This window comes from Chiroxiphia lanceolata, chromosome 4 (assembly GCF_009829145.1).
Source record: "Chiroxiphia lanceolata isolate bChiLan1 chromosome 4, bChiLan1.pri, whole genome shotgun sequence".
Lineage (NCBI taxonomy): Eukaryota > Metazoa > Chordata > Aves > Passeriformes > Pipridae > Chiroxiphia > Chiroxiphia lanceolata.
Window position 1 is genome coordinate 72050796 of NC_045640.1, and position 18099 is coordinate 72068894.

Consider the following 18099-nt stretch of genomic DNA (forward strand, 5'->3'; position numbering starts at 1 on the left):
GCTCTTAGTCTTTCTAAAAGACACAAGGAAAATAAAAATATAACATTGTCACAGCATAATGGTCCCTCCTGCCTGACAGACAACAGGAGAGAAAAAAGTTACTGAAAAATGAATGGTGAGATGATATTACCGAGTTTATTTTCAAAGTAGGAGGCAATTAGACTATGGAATTGTTCTCTTCCATTATTTCTATTATACCAGAGGAAGATAAAGTAAATAACTATGAAGATGGATGGTTACTGTTGACGCAGTGACAGCTACTCAGTGTGTTACATTGAAGAACTATGCTTTATCAGTCCAGATTTTACAGAGACAGGCAAATCTGTAAGAGTAAAGTAATCTAAAATCTGCAGCACTACTTCAAGGTTTTGGGGTCTTTTTTCTTGTTTTTTTTTAATTGAAGAAGCTGTAGTGAAATTGGAATAAACTTCATCTGTTGTTTAACAAGACAAACCATTTATTAGTTTTCCAGGATTTAGGTTGATAAACTATGTTTCTAAAAGATTTTCAGAAGGGCTCTTCATGCTTGTGTTCCTGACACTATAGGTACTCAAGCTGAAGTATCACCACTTTGCCTCCTCTTTAGAGGTGCAGAAGACACCCATATTAGAGGGTCTGCTTTTGACCTGACCTCTTTTGAGATCAATATATAATACTGATAAAAAAATCACCCCTTAACCTTATGACAGCAATTTTTGTAAGTGCTCAACTCCAACTGACACACTTTAAAGGGTAGGGCAGTTTAATTTTGTGCCAAATATTAACACTTCTGGCCTCTCTGAACATCTCATTTAGGTATGTCAAGAAGTAATTTCCCTGTAAACTTTATCTTACAGGTGTTGGGATCTCCCTCCTTGGTCACAGTCAAAAAGCACCAGGACACGACCCAGCCTGAGCAGGGGGGTTGGACCAGCTGACCACCTTGTTTTTGCTCTCACTTGTGCATTAACCCTCCAGTTCCTGAACTCTGTCCTCTCCAGAGAGCAGTCAGAACCAACCCTAGAGGTCCCTCTGGGTGGTGGGAGCTTCCTGAAGAGTTTGACATCGATTTGTGTTAACAGAGCACACGCAGAAACATTCCCCTTACTCTCAGCAAGCCCACAGTCCTACCAGATACAGCCAGAAAACATTAAAGAGGAAACACGCCAAACAAAATTAAAGCACAAAAGAGCATCCTACTCAATTCTGCATTGCTAGTATTTAAAATGTAACCTCAGCAGAAAGGAGCTATCTGGAGTACTGCAATTATACAAAGTCTACATTTAGCAACCCACTTTCACACTTGCAGCGCCCAGTTCTCCGTCACAGTCACTGCAGCAGAGCTCAGTAAAACACTCCTGTTTAATGGGACGTCATTTATCTGCAAATATACTTTATAATAACGGATTTTCAACTACTGCAAATGGATTTTGTTTCATTCTTTCTACATGTCATTGTGCCACAGAGGATAACTCCTTTGATATTAATAGTAATGAAGATGCATCGCATCTGACAGCCCTAACAACACGTTTAATAGAACATTTTAACTATAAGTAGATGAAGAATCAGAAGGGAACATTTTTTTTCAGATTCCACTGTTTCAGAAAACAGTTCTGTCTAAATGAAATTATCCTACTTAAAAGTTATTTCCACTTTGATATTATTTCTATTTAATTTGACAGCTTTATTTTGGGAAGATTACATTCTGACATATCGCAAATTATTCTCCCAAAACAATACTGTTTATCCTTCTTTATCTGCTTTAATCAGATTTGTCTCAACAGCCTCCTGCTTTTGGTAAGTAATTCTGACAATTAAACATCCTAACTTATCCTAAAACAATCCAAAGGTGTCACTTTCAAAGAGAAACAATAAAAAACATACTGTCTCAAAGCGCTATTGCACAACACAGCGAGAGGTTTATTCAGGTTTTATTTTACATATTTTCTTACCAGAAACAGCTGCTTCTGCAGAAAAACAGGAGTTCTGCAGTGATGTGGGTCAGACCTTATTTCTTTCCTGTGATCTGAGTTTGCATTTAGGAGATTCTTCCAATCACTTACCTAACTCAAACACTGCCATCATGTCCTCCACAGAAACTCCATATATTATCTCTCCCCTTTATTTCAACTCTCTCCCATGTGATTTGTTTGCATATGGAAAACACCAACTTAATGAGAAGGTTATATCTCAATTATAGTTGCATGTGAAGAGAATGTTTTGGAAAAGAGTGTATGCTGCAATTTTAAAGTGAATTCAAGTTTAACTGCAGGTTCAAACCTCTTGTTTAAGGAAGACCTATATGCAGAGTTATTGCAGCTTAACAAACTAATGCTGAAAAAACCCAAGAACTTGGGTTAAAATGAAACAAAAATAAAAAACTGCACACAGTGCTGTCCTTGTCTTTCCTTTTCCCAGTTTCTCTTTCTATTAAGAAAGTTTTAACAAAACATTCTCCTTTATTTTTAGCACAAATGGGGTAACAATCAGCATGTTACAGATTTTTAACTTCTAGACCAAGTAGAGTTGTACAAGGTGACTTCTAATTATCTGCTCTGGAACAACACTTCACAAAACACAAGCCAGGTACAAAGGAGGAAATAAAGTTAAGATGTTACTGCTACTGACCCACAGCTACCACCTCACTGCAAAGCACAACAGAGTGGAAAATGACCTTCAGGAATTCAACACTTCAAATGTTAAAATGGAAATCATCAAGTCATTCAGCGACAGAATGAGCTTTTAAGACCAATATTAACACAAACCCTCCTTGCAAGCCAGAGCCATAAAAGAGAGATAAGAGAGGTGAAATGCTGCAAGCAACTCCTGACATCCAAACCTATTTCAAACAGCTAATAACCCAGCCTATTCTTCAAAATTTATGCTGACATTTACTATTGCTCACCACATTTACCTCCTGCTTGTAAGACTAGCTGCATGCCCATCACATATGAACAGCTCCTGGCTCCAGCCCTCAAGTCCTGTGCTGTTTCCAAACACCGCTGAAGTGTGTGCTTAGAGAGAAGGGATCAGCAAAGTAGAGTTAAACACTCTGCAATTCTGTTTAGAATGGTGTGTTGGGTGGGTTGGGTGTGTGTGAAAACACTACTGCTCTGCCCCCTTTTCTTTATCAGTTACTTAGCAACTAGTTGACCTTCATTTCTTTTTGGAAGACTATTCTCCATAGAGAAAGGGAACAGAATTCAGAGGTGCCCACCCTGTTTACAGAAGGTAGCAGGGACTTGTGTGTCACTCGAGAGGAAACAAGTGACAGTAACCAGCGAGTCACCTTATCTTACACCTTTTCTAGTACAGGTACAAGCAACACTGCACAGACTCCTCCCCCGCCTGCAGCTTGAAGGAACTGCTTCACCTGGAATCACTGACTACTCCAAGACAGACCAACTGGCTTCTCTCCCAAGGCCCAAACAGTTTGTTTGTAATACTTTCTGATCTACATCTGCTGTGAGTTCAAACCACTAACAAATATTCACTTTAAGAGAAAAAACCATCACTTTGCTGTAATGATCATTAGTTTGTGCACATACTTTACCTGTACGTCGTTGGTGTTCATCCTTGTTCCCTCCTTCCCAACGAAGATGTCATCTATGTCAACGAGAATGTACCTATCCAAGGACAGTCTGAGCTTCTTTCCAGTTAGGAAAGAGATGGCATCTATGAAAATCAGCTTGTGCAGCCAAAAATTCAAGTTATTGCCGAAAAGGACTCGTTGTATCCCATCGTGGAGCCCCAGGTCATGAATTACCGTGGCATAGAGAGCACTGAGAGCAGCAGGTGGAGAAAGGTTTTCTGGTGTCTTTACTTTTGCAAATATCACTGGTTGATAAGCTGTGTGATTAATCTGGAAAACAGCCCAGTCATTTCCAAGCAAGGGCCCTTTCTCCAGCTTAGAAGATTTAGTCACATGGAGCAGTGGGGAATGAGGGTTAATGCAACAGTCCTTAATACCCAGATTGCTGTGGACGTGGAAAGGAAAACCCTTCAACTGAAAGCTCTGCAAGCTGTTCTCACTGCCTTTGTGAAATCCAATAACACCTACACCATATTCGATACAGTACTTATCTAGAAGGCCTCTGTTCCAAGAGTCCATATTCACATACTTTAGAATATTTTCATACACTATGAGAGCGTATTTGCCTCTGTTTTTGTCTATAAGCACCGGGAGGTCACCTTTCCCAGGAGCAATCTCAATGTGGAACTGAAATCTGCTGGATTCCAAGATGGTTATTATATCTTGGCCTAGCGTGGAGTACTGGCTTTCCACAAACACCAGCACTACAAGGTCTGTCCTCAGGGGATCAAGAGGCTTCACGGTCTTCATCTCCATCAGCTTGTATGGCAACAGTTGAGGATCACCACATTCCACTTCTGAAGAGATTTCAGGAAGTTCATTTTCCTGTTTGTAGCCATTATACAAGTAGTAGGCAGAAATAACTATGCTCACCATACAAAAAGTGGCCAGCAAAATAACTGTTCTTTGAAAGTGTCTGTGAAGTTTCAGGATAAAACTCATGGTGTTTACTTGCCTTAGATAGTTCTCGACAGCAGCATGAAAAACAAACACAGATTCTCAACAACTTGTTCCAGTCCTGTGAAATCTTTATGTCACCATTGCAGCACACACATCTATCTTCCACAGAGCTTCACCAGAGGTATAATCTAAGAAAAAAAGAAAACCAGGGATTTAAATGGGGCATTGCATCTGTGAAGCATCATCCCACTTAAATTAATGGAGAGCAAAGAAATCATTACCAGGCAGTAGTTTGGGGACCAACAGCTCAAAACTTTGCAATATTAAGAGTTATTTCTCCCTGCTCCCACTAGCTGCCATGAGCATTTGAGGGTCTTTAAATCTCACAGGCTCCTCACCCCAGAGGATCAAGTAAAAGAGGCAATGAAAATGCAAGATATGACAGCAAAGAATTTCCTGTGCTTCAGAAATTCCTTTTATCCAAAGAGAAAAGTTAACTCCAAGCAGACAACTGCTGACAACCCAAATACTGCAAATCTATAACCTTCCTCCTCCCACCACCAACAGGCTGGGGAACACGACTAAACAAACTCTATCTTTTATTACTTTTTGAAGAACCAAGAAGTTCTAAACAAAACATGCACATTTTAACTGTTGTATGCACGCATAATGATATACTGTATATTATATGCGTTACAGAAGTATTTTTAAAACACAACTTTTTTCCTGCAACATTAGAAGAAAACAAATAGCATTTTACTGGATCGTGTAGCTGTTCAAATTGTTAAAGCACATCACACTCCTTTGCATTAAAAAAGTCATAAAATAATCCAGCTCTTAAATTTGAGAAGAGAAAGTAATAAATCAAAGGCTAACCCAGGAGGCAGATCACCTAAGGATATACCAATGCTCTAACTTGTAATTAAGTCATTTTTCAAGGCAGCAGTACAAGTGCTGTCAAAATGTCCCCAGTAAAATAACTGGACAGGGTGACAAGCATAACATAATTATCATTAAGTCATAAAGGAAGGTTACAAGAAGATTTTGAAAAATATTCATGGTGTGAAGATCTAGAACATGCCATTGTAACTTCAGTGCCCATCCATGGCCATTTGCAAATGGGACTAGGATAAGCTATGTGTGTGGCATTAACATGGTCATTTCCCAAGAGCTTAATCCTTCCATTCTTGTTTGTTTTTTTAATTCTACATTGTAAACAAGTTGGTCTTTCACTCCAGGTTTTCAAAAAAGCTGAAAAATATGAAGTACTTAGCACCTACGTAAGGCTCACAAATTTAATTAAATTCCAAAGACTGATCTTCCTAGTGCCACAATGAGCATAAAGCAAAAATAAATGAGGAGAAAAATGAGATAAGGGGAAAAAGAAATTCCAAATCATCCCAGTCATCGAAACTGCAAAATTAAGCACGAAGAGCAAGCGTACGTGAGCTGTCTCATTCATAGTTAAGATTCCCTTTACACCTGCATCTCACCAGATAATCCTGCTGTCTGAACAGATAGATTCTACTCTCTCCACCTGCTGCTCACAGATATATCAAGCCTTTCTGTTCTGGGAGGACTTACACCCAGCCTTGAACCCTGCCTGCAGATGCACAAAGGCCTGCTCATAGCTTTTAGGTAGGACACCTGCCCTGCATTCAGGAATACAGCCTCATTAATCAGTGTTAGACAAAAAAAGAACATAATCCCAGCTCTCAGTAACTAGAGGCATGTGAAAAGAAGTTAAGGAATGTATAAAGACCTAACAAAAATAGGAAAGAACCTTTAGAAGGTGTCAAAGAACATTTTCAAGTACTGAGATGTCTGATCCTTGTCACATTAACTTAAAGAGTATCACTTGAGATAGCAAAAGAGATACTTAAGAAGTAAGTAAGAAGTCAGGTGACAAAGAAGGAGCTCCATCCTGAATGAGTAAAACCAGAGAGAGATGTTTCCAGACAGATGATTTTTCATTACACACATGAAGGGTTTTCCTCATCTTGCATTTCCAGTTCAGCTGCCTGAGTGCCAAGAAACACATAATTTTAGTGGCTAAAATTAACACTTACTGCGTTGTCTAGAAAAGCTGAACATACTCCCAGTCCTCCTCCTCAATAACCACAGACCTGGCTGGTCCAGATAAAGAAAAAAATGAGAACTGACACTGACCCAAGCTCACAGCAAGGGAGGGCTCATTCGACAGAGCTGCTTGAACTGCGTATTACAGAAGGGTTGCAACCCAAGAATTATTTGCAGAATGGACACAGTTCCTAATGCCATTCCATGGAGAAGAAAACCTGGAGATTGCCCAAAAACCTCTATTTTCTTCAAGCAAACCCCTGTCATTGTATCCTTAGCTCCTAATTGCAGGTGCCTCCTGGGGCTACAGAGTGCAGCTGTAAGGAGGAGCGGCTGGAAATGTCAAGGCAGATGTGAGGTTTGACTCTGAGGAACGAGGAATTCCCCAGGATGCAGCAGGACACAGCCAGACTTGGCACACTGAAGACAGTAAGGAAGGGGAATGGAACACAAGAAGGCACAAGTTTTAGATGCATGCTCTCTTGTATCAGCTTGATGCTTATGTGGTTTTCACTTATTTAAGGACCGGTTTGCATGGCAAGAGTTCCAAAGAACACAGAAAGCATAACGTAAAAACCACAAAGAAAACATGCATTTAATAATACCAAAACAGTTTCAAAGCCCTGACAAGGTACAGCTGCTTTCCTTGAGGAATGGCAGCATTTTAGTCTGAGCAACAGTACTTGCTGGATACTCTAATGCCATCTTACAGCACATGCTACAATAACTCATCATGCACCCACCTTGGCAGTGGTACTGACAGCTTCGAGGGGCATCACCCACAGCACACTGTGGAACCCACTGAGACCACTACAGTGACCTCTATCACACCTGCAGACATGGCTTTGGGGAAAATGGTCCTCCTTTGCTGTCACTTCCAACAGCAAAACCAGACCAAAGGTGTAAGTCAGAATGTACCAACATTCTGTAAGCTGCTGGAAGCAGCATTTCAGGAGAGAGCAGGACTTAGGGAGTCTTACTTTCATGACAAAAGAATACAGTATTTTACAAAAGAAAGAAGTCACGATAACTTAAACAGCAATAAAAAAAATAATCCGGCTGTAAGAAAAAGGCTTAAAGGAAAAAAAATTAATCAAAGAGTCTAGAAACTCTTTGCAAGAGTTCAAGCTTGTTAGTATTGTTTCAGTGAACCCTATGTTTCATAAAGGTACTCCTGGGATAAGTTTTACCTATAAAATAATTTGTATGGTCTTTTTCCATGGTCTGAAGCAATAAAATCTGCCTCATTTTTTTCTTCATCTAGAACTTTATTACTTTAGGACAATCTGCATTTAATCTCCTACAACCTGCATTTGATCTCCTATTTTGCATTTTCATGCCACCATCTGAAAATTCAGACCAGAACCTGTGCTGTTCCAAGTACGAAGTCCAAAATGCTTCCTTTAAGGTGAAAATTAGCATCTTTGAATATTCAGCATTTGCTTTTAACTTCTGGACTCACCACGGAGGAGATGATTCTGCTGAGAGAAAGCTGAGTCATAGAAGTAAGCTTTCCATTTTACTCTGAATACAAACAGCAAGGCTCTGTGTCCTCCTCATCTACTGTAGAAGTGATTTCTGCAGCCCAGGACTAGTTCACATGAAAATCTTGTGGGTACAGGAGAGAAGTATCACCTTATTAAGCAGAAGATTTACTATTCTAAGCAGTACTGCTGGGCAGTCACAATTACAGGTATCTGCAGCAGCAAGCATCAAGCAGATGCATTAGAACAGAGACTTTCAACTGTGGGTTTTTGTTTGGGTTCTTTTTGGTTTGTTTTTTTTTAAAATCCCTAAGGAAGTAGTTCTGATGAGAGGACAAATGCCATGATGAGCTCCAGAGAGCTGAACCACACCATAAGGAGCCTGGCAAGTTCCTGCTATTTGCAGCCTCCTTTAGCTTGTTCTTTGATTGGTAAAAATAAACGACCAAATTCTTGGCTTCTATAAATCATTTCAACATGATAACCCTAATGGAAATACTTCCAAGAGACAACACTGGCTGGGGACTTAGCCTACTAATGAGATGCAGCAAACACACACAAAGAATATGAAATTCCAAGTCTTCAGTTTTGGTTTTCTAGCAATACAATTTATCCAATAAATAGCCCAGCAGCCTCCCCAGAAGTCTCCTCTTCTAATAATTCCTATCACTATATTCTCATTCTGTTCCTTACCAACCTGGCCACTACCACATTGCTAGTGACATACTACTGATTTTTAAATGAAGGCTAAGTTTTAAATGAAGGCTAGACAAAAAATAGACATTATTCAGCATGTTAATGTAGGCATTTACATCTCCACTGATTTGAATGCTATTTAATTTCCTTGAGCATACAAGTCTGCTTTGGCCAGCCATTATGAAATATGACCTTAAAGGGAGTATTCTGGAGTCATATTAGTGGTACTAAAATGGAAATCTTTTGGATATATAAATAACATGGCAAGCGGCAGCAAAGTCCATTTGAAGAGAACCAAATGTGGGACGGATGGCAGTGCTCATATTTTAAATTAATTATGAAAATATGAAAGTGGTCTCCAAATACTGAGTGCCCCTACTTACAACATTATTCTACTGACTGGAGTATTCAAGCAGTGATAACTCAGACAAGTAAATCCAGGTTGAGAATGAGACCACATGACTGCATATTAAAAAGACATTTTCAACTTGAAAAGATGGTGATATGAGATATGAACTGTCAGGGGAAGTCTTTGGGACCCTTTAGTATCACATAACAAGCCCTGGAATGTGTGACTGTTGAAGGGCTTACATTCTCTCATATCTTTAAAAAAACACGAGAAAAAGGAACAACTTAGGCAGAACAACAATCTGTGTAGATAGAAATGCTTTGTCAAGTCCTTGGGGCAAGCAGTTCTCAGTTTCTATTGTACCTATGACACCTTCAGCTTCACGCTGCATTGCCTCATGCAGTACCACAGACCCTTACAGGATAGGAATTCATGCATCACAGTTCATCATTAAAGGATACTTACAAAGATTAAAAATACAGTATTTAAAACAGTTTAAAAGAAGGTTTGGAAGACTTTAAAACAATACACAAGTTGGGTTAGGTCTTCAAATTACTACTTTACCTTCATATAATACTTTCAACTGAGAGATCTTAAAGCACATGACATCGCATACAATTTTTCTGAGATAAACCCTATACGCTTTTCAGCACTTGCAGAAACATCACTATCTAAAGAGGAAACGATTTCCTCCAAGGTTTTTAAGGTAAATGTACAGCACATTTTCTGGTCCATGCCCATACCTTCACTTCTCCCACAAGTGCCAAGCACAAGCCAAGTGTAAACAGGTAATAAGGCAGAGTTCAGCACCTTTCCTTCCTAGAGACCCGACTGGGGATGCTAACAGGGAGAGAAATCCCATTTCTCCCACCTTCCATTTTATTAAGAAGAAAAAAAACCCATCACGCCAAAACCTGAAGCAATTATCCAGCACATCAAGTAGTGAATTAAACAATACAGAAGTTTTCTGCATTTCCCGAAGGTTGCTCACGACAGCTGAACCGAGCAGCATTACACACCAACTTCTGATGGGATTTGGAAATCCAATCAGCAATAAACACCTGAAGTTATTAATAATTACCGCACCACGCTAATTTTTCCCCAACAGAGCCCTCGCCAATTCCCACAAACACTAGAGGGCAACCGCGTCGCGCGGAATAACTCCGTGAGGAGAGGGAGAGGGAAAAGCCCAGCCACCGAAGGGCTGCCGAGGGGACCGCGCCAGGCAGATGCTGAGTGCGCCGAGAAACAAGGAAAACAAAACCAACCCCCAAGAAACACCACAGAACCAACCCGAAACCGCTGCCCCGCTCAGCGGGAGCCCCAGCGCCGGCGGCCGCCCCGTCCCGCCGCGCTCCCGTCCCGGGCGGTGCCCGCGGCGGGGGAGCCTCCGGGGCGGCTCGGGCGCAACTTTGCCGGGGGGACGGGGCAGGCGAGCGCCGAGTTGTGCGGCTTCGCCCCGCCGGGCCCGCGGGCACCGCCCGCCCCGCTGGTTACCTCCAGGCGCGCTCCGCCGACATGTCCCCGCCCGCTGTGCGCAGCTCCCGCTCCTCTGTCTCCTCTGCGGAGGCTCCTCCGGGAGAGGCGCCGGCACCCGGCGGGCGCGGAGCCGCCCCGGGCGCGGGAGGTGCGGCGGGGCTGCCCGCCGGGGGTGCAGCACCGCCCGCCCGCCTCGCCGCGCCCTCCCGGAGGAGGAGCCGCTCCGCGATCGCCGGAGAGGGGCGGGCGGGGGCTCCGCCGCGCCACCTCCCACATCACCGCCCTTCCCTCCGCGGGAGCCTCGCCCGGGCCGGGCGGGGGGCGGTTGTGGCCGTGGTGGCGGCCCCGGCCCCTCAGGCTGATCCCGTCCTCGGCCGCCGCGAGGGCTGCACCTCACGACACCTGCGGCGCCTCCTCCGCGAGGGACTTAGGGCGGGATTCCCTCCTGTTGTGGGTATTTTAACTCCTGTTTTAAATAAAGAATGATTTTTAATTTTTTTTTTTTTTTCCCTTCTCTGAAAGAGACTTAGCAAGCCCTCGCTGCAGTCGTGCCGAGGGGAAGTTTAACTCACACCCTCCCGCCAAAACCCTCGCTGTCGCTGCAGGTTTAGGTCTGGCCGATTTCTGAGCCGGTTTAAATGTAGTGCACAAGGATGGAAATTCCATAAGGTCAATTATATTTTCTCAAGACAATATGGGGTTAAAGCCTTGAAGGAATGTGTTTGCTGCCTCACTGCCTTTCTTTATTGAATTTCCTAACCCCATGTTAAACAGAGTTAGTCCCTCCGTATTTTTCACTGATACTCTGCATCCCTCGCTCTGGAGATGGGGCTATTCCATTACTGCAGGTGAGGGAGTTAGGATTCCCTGTCTGAACTGCATTAGCTTTCACAAATGGGAAATAAAATTAATAAATTTTACAAGTGCCCTTTTGATCTAGCTAATTTACCTCACAATTGCCTGGTGATTGTTAGCTCACCTAATGGCTGACAGTTCAATACATCAGATTAACTCCATCACTGGTGGTTGTCTGTCGAAACCCTCCTTTCTATGACTAACTGAAAGCAGAAACTTAAGAGCGAAACCAGCTACAGTCATCTGAACATTGCTTTTCCAAACATCAGCAGAATTTACAGCAATTAATTCAGGAATACTGTTATTTACTGCTTTCTCCTCTTTTTTCTCCCTTTTATTCTCATGATACACTCTAAACATCCCAAATTTTAATGTTTTCTAAGCTAAAAAGCAGTGCAAGGTCCCAGGTTCCCTAAGCTAGACTTCTAGAAGGACAGAGGACTTGTCACAAGGACTTTGTGAGGTTAGTAACCGCTGGAATAGAAAGTCCATCTAAAATCCCGTTGCTCTCTCAATATTCTACTGAAAGGAATTTTCTCCCACATTAAGCTTCTTGACAGTGTGGATATGCTGATACTGTCTTGTCTTGTAGCTTCTCTATTACAAAGGATTTCTCCTACAACAGGCTACGAGATATGGGGCAGAAGGCAGCCAAAAGTGACTGAAATTCTTGGATCTGAGCTCAAACTCACCGTTTCCCTCCTACCATCCTCTGTGAGCAGCTGGCACTGTTTTTAAGGTATCGCTGGCCAACATGGACAGAGGAGCGTTGTCCTCGGAAGCACTTGGATGCTCACAGAGATGTGCCAGACATCTCACAGCTGAGGGCTGCAGCACTGCACGTCAGCAGCTGCAGCACCGAGCGCTTCTGGCAGGAGTATTAACAGCTTTCAACCTTCTTGGTGCTACTTTTCAGTCTTTTGCTCTTGAGCTATCACTGTGGCGTGAACTGGGCACGATGTCTTAGCCGTTCTTTGAGCAGTACATCTTAAGACACTGCTGACTGTGCTTCTGGCCAAGATCTGTGGCCTATAAAAGCTCACAAAAAACAGGTAAATGAGTACTAAATACAGTCAAGAGATTAGGGAGGAGGAAGATGGCAGTCTACTGAACTGTAGGCAAAAGAGAGGCACATCTAGACAACTGCACAGCTCTTGCTGCACCATGAACTAATGCCTCAGCTTTTTGCCTTTCTTACTGCTGGCCTCTACATGTGAATGCTCTTTTTCTCATTCATATTTTTCTTCAAATTCAAGTCTTCAGATGGTGCTTCCTCCTTTTCCATAACCAACACTCTATCTTTCTCAAAGGAACTGAATTCTACCTTTTCTCAGGGTCTTACCTCTTTCAGGCAAGAAATAGTCCTAATTATTGCATGGTTCTAAGTCTGCAAACGAACACTTGGTCCTGCTGAAATCTGTGCAGAATTTAGGCATTTTTGTTATAGTGTTTATTACTACAACTCCCACCACAAATTGCATCTATTAAGATGGACAGATTGATTACCTTGGGCATCAACTCCACAAGTCAAGTAACTCTCCAGTAACTGTGGAGAGTTACTTGTAATAACAACAGTTTTCAATTAACACAGAAATATTTTATCCAGTCCTGCCATTCCAAAGTTTAGGTACATCTTTTAACCCAACACTGATCATTATTTGTATTATTTTTGTTGCCATCGTCTTGCAGGAAGCCATTACAGTGAGGTATTACAGGTATTTGAAAACAAGGAGCATCTCAGCAAGTGCCTGTCATTAGTAATTTCATTATTACTTTTTTAAAGCTATTACAAATGCTACTAGTCAAAAGGCAAAGTTACTGTAGATTCTTAATGCTTTCTGGATTAATCAGAAACTTGTTAAACTGGAAAATGTTTTCTTTACAAATTTCGTCTATATAATGAAGACAAAAATGTGGCCTAAGATTTTGACTTGTGGTAAAAACATAATCAGCTAAAAGGCTATCTCAGAGAAGACAAAAACCCCAACACTGTTCAAGTTCATAACTGAGCTACATTGTTCTATTATTGTTATTACAATACCCTTCATCTGTGAAGTGTTTAATGACTATTCTGTAGGAAACAATACAGGAAGCCAGCCACGCTTATGGATTTTCTCTAAAAAGCCACTAGCTTTCAGATGGAAAGCACATTTATTGTTTCTTTTCAGTACTTTCTATTTAATTTTCAATACCTTAGCCTAAAAAAACAATCCCACTATCTGCATACATTGTAGTAATATCTTTCAAGCCAGTGGAAGGCAAGTTGCTAATTACATGCTGTGGGTGATGACTACTTGGCAGCAGAAAGGCAGTTTTATCTCTAGGCTTAGAATAAACTATTGTTATAAATATGTTTTGTTCCATGTTAATCAGGGTATTGAGACAATTGTCATCTTTGTACAATGATCAAATGGGCAGCTTTGGAATTCAAGAAGCTCAGCAAGTCATTAGGAATGTCTGTTCTAAGCTGAAAAACCACCCTTTACTGCTCAAGTCACATGCCATGTGAAGTGTAAGACAGATCCATTAATGAGGAGGATTGAGCATTTTCTGTCGCAATTTACCAGCAAATTTGCTTATGAAAAGGGAGGAAAGACTCTTCCTTCCCATTGTATCAGGTTCATGGGTTCCAAGTTAATAAATATGCAAAAAAATAGCAGCATAGATTCAGAATGTATTAATTTTAGTGAGTTGTTTTGAATGTATGTCAATTTGAGTGAAAGCTCCTTAGCAATATTGAAATTGGTTACAGGAAAGCAATAATGGGGATGGAGGAGAATTAGAAAGAAACCAAGTTGTTATAAGCAGAATAAACACTGTAAAGCATCCTTGCCCTTTTAAAGAAAGTAATATGGAATTAAAACTGCTGTTAAAAATTGATTTTAGGATATGTAATAAAATAGGGCACACTCTGGGCTAAGAGGAACTGGCATTCTTACCCTAAAATCAGTTAATTTTCCCCCGTCAATAACAAAGGAAAAGTTCAAAAAAAGTGTTGGCAAAGAGAGAAAACATTAAATTGCTATACCGAGTGCTTCAGTCAAGCAAATGCTTCCCAAAGCAGAATGTCATTCACAGTCAGCTGGGAAAATCATCATAATTTCATCTTTCCTTTCCCTCAGCAAAAGCAACTCTGGAGAACACGGCTAATTGAGTTAATTTTTTTTGTAAACAAAAGCAGCATTCTTCAGCACTGCCTTCAACTTCCTCGCGCTCTTCCCTTATTTCTACATAAATAAATTCTTCCTGCCTTCCGTGCTCCTTGAACACACAGCACCCAAAGCGCAGCCCAGCTTCCCTGCGCCCTTGGAGGCAGCAAACAAAGAGCAATAAGCAGAGGAGTCTGCAGAGTGGGAAGTTATTCAGCATGCAAGGTAACACACCACAGGATCAATGACAGGACTGTCTGCTCCAAACTGAGAGCTCATCAGCTGGAAATCACTGAGGTGAGAAAGGACGTGGGTACTACTCAAAGTTAGAGAATGGCTGTCAGCTGCCAAGGGGATGTGTCTAGAAAATACCACAAGCAGTGCCTGCAGAGGAAAAGAAGAGGGGGAAATATTGGAAGTGTTGATGCTATTGCATAAAGCTGAGGTAAATCCTCACCTGGAACGCTGGTTAAAGTTCAGGGAAAGGGTACAAAGTGGAAGAGGTGGAGAGAAGAGCTGTTACCATGACTGGGGGAACACGCAGCCTGCTGTACGATACTCGAGGTGGAGGTTGAGGTGATGTAGGTGCAGCACGTGAGGGGGACAGACAAACACGCAGCGGTAGCTAACAAGTATTTTAGACAAAAAAGATTTTTGGCATAATAATGACTGGGGGAAAGTGGTGCATGAAGTTAAGCTGGAAATTAGAAGCAGCTCTTAAATCATCAGAATGAAGCAGACCCATTCTGTGAGCAGAGAGGGCATAAAGCAGAGTTAACTCTGAGCTGGAGCCTGAGTGACCACCACCCATTATTCATCAAAGTGCTGGATTGGGCTTGATGACTTAAGAGGATCTTATTGATCCCAGTGACCCCCTATTTTTTATTGTGCTGGGAGATAACAACAACAGGAACACTGACAGTAAATCCTCCTTGTTGACGTTGAAGCTGCTACAGCTGGTACAGCTGCAGGGGTTGGTTTGTCACACTGGTTGTTTCTCACCAGTGAAGAAGAGCACCTGCATTCTGTTCACATGAATATGAACATCTCCTTCCCAGTCATCATTTTTTAATGAAAGCTTGTATTCTGGAACACAAGATGTTTGCCTCCAGGGAAATGTATCAGCTTGTCATCTGTCCCAGAAGTCAACAGGTAAAGAAAAAAAAGAGGAGGAAATTGTTCTCTTTCCTGCTAGAATTAATTTGAATACTTTATTTTTCTGCTTATTAATATTTCAGTTCTCCCCAAACATGAAGTGGATTAAAATATCAGATAAGCCGCTAGAACTCTTAAGTTTGTCATATATTATTTTGATTTAATCGTAAGGAATTATGCCAATAGGTTGCCCATATGTAGACATGCACCATGCTCAGAGATCTTAATTACCCTGTTTTCATCAAGCAAATATATTCATGGTAGCACATATTATCCAGGGTATTATCCTATATTGTAATATGTGATGCCACAGGAATACCATATGGGAGAGGGATTTAAAAAAGGTTACAGGCTAATAAGAGTATTTTATTCCATTCAGAAAACTCAAGAGAAACAGTTCTTTTCAAAGATCCAGAGACTGTAATTACATGCAAAATGTTAAGTCACCTTAAAGGTAAATGCTAACCCAGACGGACTGAAGATTAAAACTAAAAGCTGAGATTTCCTATTGTTATTAGTGCCCCACTGCACCAGATATTGTGCAAATATATGACAAAGGTGGCTTCTGTCACAAGGAGTTTAATTCTACCTTTCAGCCTGTGTTGTTCTAGAGCAGAAATTGCAGTAGGTTTAAGCTGGCAGCTGGTGGCCATGTAATAGCAGTGAATTATAATGCTTTATAATGCCACAAATTTTGTATGTAATTCCCTGTGAAGTTTCCTAGGAGCTGTGCCTAGAAAATGACGTTTTTGCATCGCCCCACATGTCAGCCTTACCGTTTCATTTCATTTACCCAATGTGTGCCACAGCCCTTGCACATGGCGCCTTCTGGGCCGCGGACTCCACGGACGGGGCACGGAAGCAGAACTAAGCTGAGTCCCACAAAATCTGGATACGTTTCCCTGCCCATTCTGCCCACAAAGTGTCCTGTGCATTGTGATTACATAGACACGTGAACAGTAAATGATGCTCCCACCACCCTTCAGTTCAGCAGGGGGAGCACAGCCGGTATTTCTGCTGCATGACAACGCTACTGTGATTCTCTAACGACTGCCTTGTGTTTACAACACGATTTGGAATCACCTGGATAGTGTTTAAAGTCTTGATCCTGCAGAGAAATCGAGTGTGCACTTGACTGTACACACAGGAGTAAGTCTCTGGAGCAAGTTCAGATCCAGAGGTCTGGACACAGGAGGCTCCTGGGAAGGCTGAGGCATCCCGAGTTCAAAGAAAAGGTCCAGGTTCACTATGAGGGAGCTCCACAGCCAGCAAAAGAACTAAAGAGCTCTTTTTCCTGCTGAGGAGCTCCCACCTCAGTCCATTTTTGTGTCAGGCATTTTTCACTGTGGGGCACTATCAGACCTTCTCAATTAGTACAGGACATTGCTTTTTACGTATTTGGGTAGAAGTAGTGTTTTTGCTCTTCCAAACACTATTTGCTGTTCGAAGCTTGTTCCAGACTGCAGACTGATGGAGGTTCATGTTTTGCCTGTAGCAAAGGACCATTCTCCTTCTTTATCTTAACACTGCAATCTTTCTCCTCTTTGACATAAAGAGTGTCCGAAGTACTCTAATCCCAACCACGTACAGTGCAAATAGAACAAACAAGGAATGATTTATGCACACTTGCTGTGCTCTATATCTTATCAGATGAAGATGAATTACTGGGCTGGACAGGGACACATTCTCCTGAAAAATCCATCTTTGTAGATTCTGGTGCTCAATCTCATGCCTTGTGCAAATATATTTTAGGATGCTGTCACCTTTTTCCACTTGGTGCTCTCTGCTGTGCCACACACAGGACACATGGCCCTGAAGGAGCAGTTCCCTCCCTAGCAGACTGCCACAGCTGCAGGATACAGCTCCTGTCCTAGCCCTTACTCACAAATGATTCTGCTCTTGTGTTCTATGACAGATGTCATTTCCCAACTTCTGCCAGATGTTGACACTGTTATTTAAGCAAAAGCATTAATCCTCTCCCTCTTTCCTTCCATCATCACATTGTACACGCTACACTCTGTGCCTTTGTAGCCACTTCTGAGGGACAAATCCCTGGGTTTATATAGAGAGCAAGGATTTAACTTTGTTGACATTTGACAGAAAGCTGAGGGTCTGCATCTTGTGAGAAGTCACAGTATAGACTATGTATAGACAGCTACAGTATAGAATTGATGCTTTCTTCTAGAGAAAATCTGTATTTGAAAAAGTACGAATTGTTGATATGTGTTCACTTGCTATCAGAAAAGGCCCAACATAGTTTGTCCTTAAGTCATTGCACAGATGTATTGCCTACTGCTCAAACCAACAAAGCAATAAATTAATACCAGACAAGCTAATTTTTCCCCTTCTCCTTTCATTTTCTTCAGTTTTCAATATGAAGTG

General features: G+C 41.8%; 1 protein-coding gene across 14 annotated transcripts in view; it reads right to left on the reverse strand.

The window, feature by feature from the left end:
• Nucleotides 1-18099, reverse strand: part of LOC116785433 (bifunctional heparan sulfate N-deacetylase/N-sulfotransferase 3) — a 214030-nt gene that overhangs the window by 39099 nt on the left and 156832 nt on the right. For 12 of the 14 annotated variants that reach the window (XR_004356537.1, XR_004356536.1, XR_004356540.1 and 9 more), the window contains one exon: nucleotides 3533-4659. Coding sequence is in view for 8 of the 14 variants with exons in the window: in XM_032684910.1 (XP_032540801.1) it covers nucleotides 3533-4513 (981 nt within the window). In the remaining 6 variants the exon portion in view is untranslated. Of the gene's footprint in view, nucleotides 1-3532; nucleotides 4660-10576; nucleotides 10707-18099 lie in introns of those variants that run through there. The other 2 variants (XM_032684914.1, XM_032684916.1) reach the window with 2 other exon arrangements.